The sequence below is a fragment of the Hylobates moloch genome, unplaced genomic scaffold (genome assembly GCF_009828535.3).
Source record: "Hylobates moloch isolate HMO894 unplaced genomic scaffold, HMol_V3 SCAFFOLD_1, whole genome shotgun sequence".
NCBI lineage: Eukaryota > Metazoa > Chordata > Mammalia > Primates > Hylobatidae > Hylobates > Hylobates moloch.
In genome coordinates this window covers 167,851,090-167,864,055 of record NW_026652276.1, presented here as the reverse complement: position 1 = coordinate 167,864,055, position 12,966 = coordinate 167,851,090, and the positions used below count along the sequence as shown (strand labels likewise).

The following is a 12,966-nucleotide window of genomic DNA, read 5'->3' as shown; positions in this document are numbered from 1 at the left end:
AAATAGGAGTATTATTTGTGCTGTTCAACACAGTTAAGTTGGGCTCAAAGCGTCCTCCTACTTGGGTAATAAAATTTGGCCCAAAACGCCAGGTGCACTGGCTCACACCTGTAATCTAGCACTTTGGGAGGGTGAGATAGGAGGAGCTTGAGCTCAGGAGACCAATCTTGTCTCTACAAAACAAAACAAAACAAAACAAAACAAAACAAAACAAAAACCCTCTGTATATGGTGAACTGCAATCTGGATTGATGTGCAAATAAGTTCTAACCTAATCAAAGAGTATACCCTCTTAACCAATCAACTGAGTCTCAGCCAATCACAGGAGCTCAACCCTCAACCAATCCCAAACAGAAGGCTGCCAAATTATGCCCAAATAAGGGAAACTCAGAACTGCACCAATCAGGTAATCTCTGTATGTCATTTCCTGTTGCAAATATAGGTCACCAGGATGTAGAACATCTTCCTCCAGTTCTAGAATCTTTTTCTTGCTCAAATGACCTTTGTTAAATTTAACTGGTCTCAGGTTTTTGTTTTTGTTTTTAACAATATTGATCATATTCTAATTTCCTTGGTATCATGTCATAATTTTGGCAGTACCTAATGGCAAAATATTTCAGGTTAGAATTGTAAAAACTGTTTATTTCCGAAGAGTGCAAATATACACATATCAAGGATATTCAGGTCTAAATTACTAAAACAGCAAACACTGAAAACACCCAAATGGCTATCAAACTGGGATTTGCTAAATATATTAAAATATCCCCCTATGAAATATTATGTAGCTACTAAAATGAAGTAGATCCATAGTTCCTGATAAGAAAATGTTTAAGATTTCTCAAGTGAAAAACAAAGGCAAGTTGCCAAAATGAAAGAATTATTTTAATAAATAGCTAAAAACTTAAAAATTTGAAAAAAAAATTTGGCTGCATGTGCACCAAAATATAAAGGAAAACATCCATATTCATTCACGCATTGGAGAAAAAAATTTTAAATAATGATTACCTTTATAAAAGAAAACAAAAAATGTAACTGTATAAACATTATTATAGTAACAAAGGTAAACAAAATGACAAAAATCCAACCACAATACTGCCACTCCAACTCAGAGAGCTGAACTGTCCTTATGTAAAAATTCGCAGATAATGCAGTGGCAATTTTTCATTCTAATGAAAAAAAAGATAACATTTACCATGTTTTACAGTCTTCAAGTTATCTAGCATGTATCTTTAAAGTATATTAATATTTTTACTATCTTACTGTGTACTATCAAACTGCTTTCATAAAGTACATACCAACCTATTCCTACTTTTCAGAGGAAAATAATAGTAAAGTAGTATATTCACACGATAGGACTAGGGGTACAATTACATCAACTACTGCTGAATAAGGCTTACTTTTAAGCTTTTGACCACAAACACTATCTCAGTCTGCTTAAGTACACTCCAAATATCTCCATTATTTATTTCAAATATAATAGCAATATTTTTTAAAGTGCATCTTATGTTCCAGGCTCCATGCAAAACACTTGATAGTCTGCTCTTATTCATTAAGCAACAATACTTTTCTTTAAAACTATGCACAACAGAAAGCTTTTAAAACAAGAAAAATAACTATTTTTACAAAGGTACAAGAGTTTTCATTTTTGTATCAGTGTGAAAAATAATGCTTCTAACATTAAGTGGGTGGCATGGTTAAGCATTCACTCAAATACAGAGATTGTGCAATTTCTTGAAACATTTCACTATGACTTAATCATTATAAATACTGTGACCTTGTAAATCAAACATTCACATCCATATGTAACTAGAATTCTCTGTGGCTTCAAACTGCTGCATGAGTTCAGATAACAGAAAATGATTTGTTTCTGAAACTCAGGATGGCAAATTGGTCTCAAGGGGATATGTATGTGGGCAAGTACAAAAAGAGCAATGCAGCAAAACTGGCTAAAGACACAATGTGCAGAATTTCATTTGTCAATTTGATTACCTGTTTTTATCTAGAGGATACATCTATTTTAGAGGGCCCAAAGTAGCAGAAAAGAACATGAAGAACACTTCGGAAAATAACAAGCACAAAAGGTGGCCATCATGAACTTAAGAGCCCTTTACAAGTCCTGAATTAAAACGTTCAGTTATAAAAATTGTTCAAGAATGTATACCAAGTTTCCTAATGTAAACTACTGACTCCGGGTGATGATAATGTGTCGATGTAGGTTCATCAAATGTAACAAATGTACCACCCTGCTGGTGCTGGCGAATGTTGATAATGGTAGAGCTGCACAAGTGTGGAGGTACACGGGAACCCTCTGTACTTTCTGTTCAATTTTGCTGTGAACCTAAAACTGCTCTAAAAATAAAAATTAAAAAAACTGTTCAACCTGAAATTCACTGTGGTTTTTTTTGGAAAGCAATCCTATCATCTTTAAAACTATGATTGTTTCATCAATGTAAGAAAGAACAGGAACTGATTTTGAGACAATCTCAAAAAATGCCAATATTTTCAGAGGCAAATATTCATTTTGTTGCTCCAAATCAAGTGTTATGGCAAAACTATGGAGTCAGTAAAAAGATCAGTGGTTGCCACACTTGGGGGCAGGGGTGGTAGAAGAATGGCTAGGCAGAACAGAGGATTTTTACTCTTTATGATACTATATTGGTGAACGCATGTCATTATAAATCTGTTGGCCGCATGTGGTGGCACTCCTGCAATCCGAGCACTTTTGGAGGCCGAGATGGGAGGATTGCTTGAGGCCAGGAATTTGAGACCAGCCTGGGCAGCATGGTGAAAACCCATCTCTACAAAAAAACAACAAAAAATTAGCCAGGTGTGGTTCCGCGCACCTGTGCTCCCAGCTACTTGGGGGGCTGACGTGAGAGGATCCCTTGAGCCTGGGAAGTTGAAGCTGCAGTGAGCCATGATGGTGACACTGCACTCCAGCTTGGGCAACGAGTGAGACCCTGTGTCTAAATAAATAAATAAATAAATTTATTTGTCCAAGCCCATAGAGAATGAACACTAAGAGTGAGCACTAATATAAACTACTGACTGGATGATAGTAACATGTCAATGTAGGTTCATCAATTTTAACAAATGTACACTCCGGTGAAGGATGTTCATAATGGGGAGGCTATGCATGAGTGGGGTCAGGAGGTAAATGGGATATCTTTGTACCTTCCTCTCAATTTTGCTGTAAAACTAAAACTGCTTAAAAGTGGTTCCTAGACATTTTCCATTATAAAGACTATACAAAAGTACAAAGTTTTTAAGATGTTGAAATGGTTTGGATCTGTGTCCCCGCCCAAATCTCATGTCGAACTGTAATCTCCAATGTTGGAGGTGGGGCCTGGTGGGAGGTGACTGGATCATGGGGGCGGAGTTCTCCTGAATGGCTTAGCATCCTCCTCTCTCCCGCACTGTATAGAGATGAGTTCTCAAGAGATGCGGTTGTTTAAAACTGTGTAGCACCTCTCCCCGTCCCTCTCTTGGTCCTGCTCCTGCCATGTAAGACGCCTGCTCCTGCTTTGCCTTGCACCATGAGTAACAGCTCCCTGAGGCCTCCCCAGAAGCAGATGCCGCTAAGCTTCCTGTACAGCCCATGGAACAGTGAGCCAATTAAACCCTTTTCTTTATAAATTACCCAGTCTCAGGTTTTTCTTTATAAAAGTCATGCAAGAACTGGCTAATACAGATGGCAAGTGTCATCATTTCGTAAATGTTTAGTCTCCTTTGGTGCGAGACACACACAGCTTGCAAGCAATTGCTGAATAAAAAAGCGAGTTGAAGAAACGTAGCACATTCGTTTTACGTGCATTTTCCTCATTTTGCTACTCAGTGGCTAAAACTTTGTCACAGGCAAGCCCAGGAATTGTCAGGCTGCAACCTAAGCTTATTGTTATTTCATTATGTTTACTACCCATTCAATCTGATTCATAACCTGAGTTTTTCAGCACCCCCCCACCCCCGGCCCAGCGGTCTAGAATACTTTCCTCCCATCTCCGCTTCTCAAAAGCACCTTTTCTTTTGAATGCCTTTAGAATCTCTAATATCTATCAAGGACCGTTTCCTACTCTTTCTGCTATAAGTTATTTATGCATCTCTTTTATCTCATTTACTACAGTAATAATTTTCATGCCCAGTACTCGCTCACACATCTTGCCTTTTGTGGTTTCAATTAATCTGTAAGGTTGTAGATAATAATGATCCCCTTTAATAGACGAAGGCACAGAGAAGAAAAGTAACTTGTTCTAGGTCACCCAACTTCCGACGGAACAAAATTGACATTCCAGTTTTGTGTTGGACTCGAAAGCCAACTATTTTCACGCCATTCATTCCCTCACAGTGTCTATGGGTGCTAAGTCCTATAGGGCGCTGGAGACACGAAAGCAAATGCTGCCATCCCATTTTCAAACGGGGGCCTGCTTGTCGCTAAAACCAGGCGCGCTGCTGGCTCTCCGGGACAGGTACCGCGTCGAGGCCTCTATGCCTCCCTCCCACTTGGGAGCGCAGGAGGAGAGGGGTGCGGACCTGGGGTGGCCGATACCAAGGGGCTGGTGAGTCGAGCGCCTCCAAGGGCCTAAGACTTCGGAGTTACATGGCGGGGCCGGGGGGGGGGTTTCCCCGAGCCCTCGCGGTTCTAAGTGGACATTGGGGGCCCGCGTACAGCAGGGAAGGGTGCAAACCAGCAGCGCCAGAAAGAGCTACGAGGTGAGGGAAGAAAAAAGGGGCGGGCAAGAGAGAGCTGGAGACCCTAAAGCGCCAACGGCGTGCGCGGCGCACGCGCATCTGGGATCGGCGGCGGGTGCTGGGTCTGCGGGCCCCACGTCCGAGGGCTGCCGCTTGCCCTCCGGCCCGGCCGGGAACAGCGAGGAGTCTTGCTGTCCTGCCGCCCGGCCCTGCGTCGCCCCACTGTTTTCCCGGCTGAGTACTCACCACCCGATTGTCCCGCTTCCCCATGGTGCTGGGCTGAGCGCACAGTGGCACGCCGAGGGAAACCGGGCCGGAGAAATGGCGGAAGAGGGCCCGCCGCAGGTCCTCTTGCCGCCTCCCCACTCCGCCCAGAGAGCGGCACCACGCCGACTCGACGGCCGCGCTCTGCTACAGCGCCCCCTGTCTCTGTGGAGGACAGACCGGCTCCAGAGATCGCTGCACTTGGCGGAGCGCCTGCAGGAGTCCGGTTGTTTATTAGACACCCAAGAGCAGGCGACGCTGCACTTCTGCACTGGAGCCCCACCAAGGCAGCTCGCTTCAGTTTGGCCTTGGATTGTTTTGCTTCCTCCCATTCTTTTTTTTTTTTTTTTTTTTTTTAAGACATACTCTCGCTCCGTCGCCCAGGCTGGAGTGCAGTGGCACGATCTCGGCTCACTGCAGCCTCCACCTCCCGGGTTCGAGCGATTTTCCTGCCTCAGCATCCCGAGTAGCTGAGATTACAGGCGGCCGTCAACACGCCAGGCTAAATTTTTTGTATTTTTAGTAGAGACAGGGTTTTACCATGTTGGCCAGGCTGGTCTATAACTCCTGACCTCAGGTGATCCGCCCGCCTCGACCCAAAGTGCTGGGATTACAGGCGTGAGCCACTGCGCTTGGACTTTCTTCCATTCTTGATACGCTGAAATCCTCATTCGAGGGGACACAAAGATTCTCCCGATGCTTACTTTGTGCTTGACAGAGTGCAAGTGCTGGGGACAAAGTGAGGACCAAAGAGCCTTGGTCCCTCACGGAGCCCATCAGCTGGTGGGGGGAAAGACAGTGCTGTCATAGACGCTGCTAACGAAATCACCCTTTAATTTCAATCCCATTCATTCATCACCTATGCATTCATTTCACACTAATTTTTGAACACGTAGTTTGTGCAGTTTTCACTAACTGGGTGGCTGGAAGCTGGAGCTGGGTAGGGCACAAAGATGATTAAGAAAAATCCCTGTCGTCAAGGAGCCTGTTTATAAACTCTTAAGGGCGAAAAACACACACAGGGCCAACTTTACTGCATAGCATATCATAATATTGGCACTACTGCACTGCAACTTTAAGGAAGATGATCTGGGCTCCAGAGAAGATAATCATATTTAGTAAGTATTTATAGATAAAGCGACCCCTCTGGGTTCATCTTAGCAATTATCATTAGGAAGTAGTTGAAAATCAATTAGGATCTTCTCCGGACTCTTGGAAATGGCAAAATGGGAATTACACTCATTACATACAAGAACATGCCTTAAAATCATCTTTCCCAATCTCTGCCTCCCTCCCTGCATTTTTCATGCTACACTATATGACAGATGCTCCCAACTACCATTCTCTGTCTCAAAACTTTTCCAAACTCTCACATGCAGTCCTTGGTGGTTCTGCTCCCTACTAAGTGTTGATTCTTCCTCAGTAACTCACTTTCCAAAATGAGGCCTCCAGTCTCTCATTTCTCCTCCTCCTCCATTACCCCTGACTTAAGCTGGGGACTCTGACTAAAGATAGGCTTCTTTTTATACACAAGAGGAAGAGGAGAACCTATTAATATTAAGTTATTCTTTCTTTCCTGGCTTATTTTTCATGTTTTAAATATTCTAGGCTGGGCGCGGTGGCTCATGCCTGTAATCCCAGCACTTTGGGAGGCCGAGGCGGGTGAATCACGAGGTCAGGAGATCGAGACCATCCTGGCTAACACGGTGAAACCCTGTCTCTATTAAAAATACAAAAAAATTAGCTGGGCGTGGTGGTGGGCGCCTGTAGTCCCAGCTACTCGGGAGGCTGAGGCAGGAGAATGGCGTGAACCCGGGAGGCGGAGCTTGCAGGGAGCCAAGATGGCGCCACTGCACTCCAGCCTGGGTGACAGAGCGAGACTGTCTCAAAATAAAATAAAATAAAAATAAATAAATAAATAAATAAATATTCTAGGCATTTGACATATTTTTTTAATACTCCAACATGAGAAGCATGATAATACCTGTGAGAGAATATAGTTTTTTTCCCTCTTCAGCTCCTTCTTACCTTTCACTTCCTTGGTTGGCTGATTGTACAGAACACAGAGATTTTTTAAAATGTGGTATAAGTCAACAGAAAGGTTGTGTTTCCTTTAGAAGTCTCTCTCTCTCTGCCAGTGTACACAACCCCTCCTGGATGAAACATGAATCCCTGGGGGGACAGAGAAACAAGAAAATGACCAGGGGCCTGTGAAGATAAGGAAGATGGCAAGAGCTATCGGGAGCTCATCTGAGTGGACTACATAAAGACCAAATCAGTCCAAGACTTCTCAGGATATAATTCATTGACAGTAGAAATCTTTACACATTCTCAGCACATGTGTGATCTGCTAATAAATACACTTCCCTCCTAGCAATGGGCCTACATGCCCTCCCAAATGTTCTAGGCATAACCAGGAGATTACATTCCATTTTGTGGATGAGAAAAACCCAGGCGAAGGGAAGCCGAGTAATTTGTGCCAGCTTCCACAGCAAGAAAGCAGAGAAGCTGGGGATTCAAACACAGGTGTGTCAAACATGAAAGCACTTACAAGATGCAGTCTCTATTAAATACACACGTAGACACACAGGCACGCATAGACACACACACACACACCATGAAAGCATATGCTTTCCTTACAAAATCACACTGCCTTTGGGAAGGGAGAGAAGAGAGGGAGGATTGAGAAGTGGCATTTCAGGTGGATTGTGACCCTGGGCCAGCTTCCCTCAGAGGAACTGAGAGGGAAGGACATTACAGAGGGAACAGCCTGCGTAAAAGGAGTGGTGATGTGGTCAGGTTTGGCAGCATAGAACACATATTGAAGGGAACAAGGCTGGAAAGCTACACTGGGGCTGGAGGCAAAGGACCTCGAATGCCAAAGGAAGAAGTTATATTTTATTCTGCAGGCAGAGCCTTTTTTTTTTTTTGAGACGGAGTTTTGCTCTGTTGCCCAGGCTGGAGTACCGTGGTGAGATCTCGGCTCACTGCAACCTCTGCCTCCTGGGTTCAAGCGATTCTCCTGCCTCTGCCTCCCAAACAGCTGGGATTACAGGCACGTGCCACCACACCCAGCTAATTTTTGTATTTTTAGTAGAGACAGGATTTCACTATGTTGGTCAGGCTGGTCTCAAACTCCTGACCTCAGATGATCTGCCCTCCTCGGCCTTCCAAAGTGTTGAGATTACAGGCGTGAGCCACCACACCCAGCTGTAGAGTCTTTTTAAAATTAATATTATTTTAATTGACAAATCACTGTATACATTTATGGAGTACAATGTGATATTTTGTTGTAGGTATACAATGTGGAGTGATTAAACAAATTAACATATCCATCACCTTACTTACCTGTCTTTTTTATGGTGAGACATTTGAAACTTACTCTTGGTTATTTTCAAATGTATGATACATTATTATTGACCATAGTCACTCTGCTGTGCAGCAGATTTCAAAACTTATTTTTCTTGTCTATTTAAATCTTTGTACTCTTTCATCCACAACTCCCACTTCCCTCCCTTCCCACTCCTCCAGCCCCTGATAACCAAATTTTACTCTCTACTTCTATGAGTTCAACCTTTTTAGATTCCACTTATAAGTGAGATCATGCAGTATTTGTCTTTCTGTGCCTGACTCATTTCACTGAATATAATGTCCTCCAGATCGACCCATGTTCTTGCAAATGAGATAAAGCTTTTTAAGCCGGGTAGTAACACAAGCATTGAGAAAAGGCAACGCTGTAAATAGTAACAGTCTAATAATAATAATAATTCTCTGGGGCAGGATTTTTCAGCTTGAATAACAAAGATTATAACTCAGATGGCATCTTTAGCGATGAACTTGGGTCTATATCCAAATTAAACAATATAGTTGTCCTATATATTTTTCTTTTTCTTTTTTCTTTCTTTCTATTTTTTTTTTTTCTTATGACAGAGTCTCGCTCTGTCACCCAGGCTTTAGTGCAGTGGTGAGATCTCAGCTCACTGCAACCTCTGCCTCCTGTGTTCAAGTGATTCTCCTGCTCCAGCCTCCCAAGTAGCTGGAATTACAGGCACATGTCACCACCACGCCTGGCTAATTTTTGTATTTTTAGTAGAGATGGGTTTTCACCATGTTGGCCAGGCTGGTCTTGAATTCCTGACCTCAAGTGATCCACCCGCCTCGGCCTCCCAAATTACTGGGATTACAGGCATGAGCCACTGCTCCCAGCCTGATTTTCCTTTTTTTTTTTTTTTGTTATTGTTGTGTGGGTATTTGAGATTTTAAACAATGGTGAGAGATACAGAAACTCAACCCACAAACCCAAGTATATTGTTTTGGCACGCATGTCACTAGACTGGAAATGAAAGCATGGAGCTTTTATGTTTGAAGACAACAGCTGTTGTCCTTATCCAACTATCTTAAATGACAGAGCAAAAGACAGGAAACAAGTTAAATATCCAGCACAAGGGTTAAAGTACGGTATGTCCATGTAATGGCAAATTATGCAGTTATTTAGAAAGTGATGTAGAGCTGTATGTGTCGATAGGGGAAAATGGCCACTATACATTATTATTAAGTGAAAAAGAGAATTATAAAGAGTATGAGGCCAGGCGCGGTGGCTCACACTTGTAATCCCAGCACTTTGGGAGGCCGAGGCGGGCGGATCACGAGGTCAGGAAATCGAGACCACAGTGAAACCCCGTCTCTACTAAAAAATACAAAAAATTAGCCAGGCGTGGTGGCGGGCGCCTGTAGTCCCAGCTGCTCAGAGAGGCTGAGGCAGGAGAATGGCGTGAACCCAGGAGGCGGAGCTTGCAGTGAGCCGAGATTGCGCCACTGCACTCCATAAAAAAAAAAAAAAAAAAAGAGTATGAGTAGGCCGGGCACAGTAGCTCACACCTGCAATCTCAGCACTTTGGGAGGCCGAGGTGGGCAGATTGCTTGAGCTCAGGAGTTGAAGACCAGTCTGGGCAACAGGGCAAAATCTCATCTCTACAAAAAATTAGCCAGGGTTGGTGGTGCACAATGGTCCCAGCTACTTGGGAGGCTGAGGTGGGAGGATCACCTAAGCCCAGGGAGGTTGAGGCTGTAGTGAGCCGTGTTCATGCTACTGCACTCCAGTCTGGGTGACAAAGTGAGACCCTGTCTCAGGAAAAAAAAAAAATGTGAGTATATAGAGTATGGCAGTATGTGCAGCAAGAGGATGTATTGGTTGAGCCTTATGAAATTGCTGATATGCAGTAATTTCTAACCTATGAGAATGGCAATTTCATATGGTTCAACTTTTTACATATGTATGCTTGAAATCTTCACTGCTGGATACTTCATAATGGTATTAGTGAGTTTAGAGGGCGGGTATAGGAATTTTTATTTTCCACCATATTCCCTTCTTTCTGATTTATTTTATTTTATAGGATGGCTCAGCTAATCAACTCCCCTTGCTCCGATTCCACACTCACCATTTAACTTCTGGATGTAATTTTGCCTACATGCAGAGAAAACGATCACCAGCAAACATGATCATCTTGTGCTCCTGACAACTATATTTCTTGCTGTAAAAAATATAAAAAAGGATGTTTTTAAAAAAGAATTTCGATCATGAAAACCAAATAGACATTCATTTTAATTAATTTTCCTCTTGTAAACCCCAGGTTGAGTACTACTATTGGATAAAGGCAGTGGAAGCTACCAAGTAAAGTGAGTCAGAAAGGAAAGTTTCTGGTGTTCATGAGGGTGCCAACTGAATCAATGGGTTATAATTTCACTGTAATTTTCCTCTTGTTCCACCCTTGTTGAGGTGACTCACAAGCTATAAACATTCTTGGACAATTATTTCAGGATGGCTTTGTTAGCATTGAAAGAAAACATCTTTATTTTTTCTTTTAAAAATCAGCTTTATCGAGGTATATTCCACATCTAGTAAAATCCACCAGTTTAAAATGTTCAGTTTGATGAGTTTTGAAAAATACATATGATCATGTAACCATGACTACCATCAGGATATCATTTTTTTCCATCTCTCTAGAAAGTTTCCTTGTGCCCTTTTGCAGTTAAACCTATAACCTTGCTAAATTTATTCATTCTAGTAGCCTTTTTTTTTTTTTTTTGGTAGAGCCTTTGGAGTTTCTACATAGACACTCATCCTGTCTTTGAATAAAGAGAGACTTGCCAGGTGTGGCGGCTCACACCTGTAATCCCAGCACTTTGGGAGGCCGAGGTGGGCAGATCTCTTGAGGTCAGGAGTTTGAGACCAGCCTGGCCAACATGGTGAAACCTCGTCTCTACTAAAAATACAAAAATTAGCCGGGCATGGTGGCACATGCTTGTAATCCCAGCTACTTGTGGGGCTGAGGTGGATTGCTTGAACCCGGGAGGTAGAAGTTGCAGTGAGCCAAGATCTTGCTACTGCACTCCAGCCTAGGTGACAGAGCCAGACTCCATCTCAAAAAAAAAAAAAAAAAGAGAGAGAGACTTTACTTTCCTTCTAATCTGTATGTTTTTTGTTTTCTTGCTTATTGCATTAGCTAGCACCTCCAGTACAGTGTTGAATAGAAGTGGTGAAAGCTGACATTCTTGCCTCGTTCTTGATCTTAAGAGGAAAGTACGCTGAGCTTACCAAAGTGTAGGGTCAATATTGTACCAGGTCATACTTCACACCTCACATCTTTTACTTTCCACTTAGTACTTTTCATTTCACAGTTAGTATTTTTCACCTCCCACTTACTGACCAGTTCTTTCTTGAATCCAATCTAATCAGGCTTCTACCTCTACCACCTAATCAAGATTTCTTTTCAAGGTTGCTCATCTTCTCTATGTTACTTAATCAGTTGCCCCTCATTTTCCTTGACCTATCAGCAGCATTTGTCACAACAATGACTCTCTCCTCCTCAAAAGATTTTTTTTCACTTGGATTTCCAGACGTTATGCTCAACTTCTGCTTCTCGTAAAGTCCACTTAGTCTTTGTTGCATATTTTCCTTCGTCTCCTGGGATATAAACACTGGGGCACTGTAGAGCTTGGTTCTGGGATCTCTCCTTTTTTTTTTTTTTTTGAGACAGAGTTTCACTCTTGTTGCCCAGGCTGGAGTGCAATGGCATGATCTCGGCTCATTACAACCTCCGCCTCCCAAGTTCAAGCAATTCTCCTGCCTCAGCCTCCCTAGTAGCTGGGATTATAGGCAGGCGCCACCACACTCAGCTAATTTTGTATTTTTAGTAGAGATGGGATTTCTCCATGTTGGTCAGGCTGGTCTTGAACTCCTGACCTTCGGTGATCCGCCCACCTCGGCCTCCCAAAATGCTGGGATTTCAGGCATGAGCCACCGCACCCAGCCGGGATCTCTTCTTTTTATAGACACTTTCTTTCTTGTTGATCTCATCCAATCTCTAGCTTTATATGCCATCCATACATTGACAACTTCAAAACTTTTATTTCCAATCTAGACTACTTTCTTGGAATCCAGACTCATGCCTCTAACTGCCTAGTCAACATCCCCACTTCAGTGTCTCATATGATCTCAAGCTTAACATGTACAATGTCCAACTCCCAATATTCTCCCCAAAACCAGGTCCTCCTACATTCTTCCCATCTCAGTAAATGGCAACTTGATCTTTCCACCTGCTCAAGCCAAAAACTTCAGAGACATCTTCACTTTTTTTCTTTTTTTTAGACAAAGTCTCACTCTGTCGTCCAGGCTAGAGTGCAGTGCTGCGATCTCAGCTCACTGCAACCTCCGCCTCCAGGGTTCAAGTGATTCTTGTGCCTTAGCCTCCCGAGTAGCTAGAATTACAGGTGCCCGCCACCACACCTGGCTAATTTTTGTATTTTTTCTTATTAGTAGATGGGCTTTCACATGTTGACCAGACCGATTTCAAACTCCTGACCTCAGGTGATCCACCTACCTCGGCCTCCCAAAGTGCTGGGATTACAGGCGTGAGCCACCACGCCCAGCCCATCCTTGCTTCTTCTCTTTCAATGCCATGTCTAATTTATAAGCACCTACTATAAGCTTTACCTTCAAAACATCTTACATCTCGTT

General features: G+C 42.9%; 1 protein-coding gene across 3 annotated transcripts in view; it reads right to left on the bottom strand.

Annotated features, from left to right (window-relative positions):
- Window positions 1-5,054, bottom strand: part of FAM133B (family with sequence similarity 133 member B) — a 30,560-nt gene extending 25,506 nt beyond the window's left edge. For 2 of the 3 annotated variants that reach the window (XR_009208804.1, XM_058424594.1), the window contains exon 1: window positions 4,932-5,048. Coding sequence is in view for 2 of the 3 variants with exons in the window: in XM_058424594.1 (XP_058280577.1) it covers window positions 4,932-4,955 (24 nt within the window). In the remaining variant the exon portion in view is untranslated. Of the gene's footprint in view, window positions 1-4,931 lie in introns of all 3 variants that reach the window. The other variant, XM_032761067.2, reaches the window with a different exon arrangement.
- Between the last annotated feature and the right edge of the window lie 7,912 nt (window positions 5,055-12,966).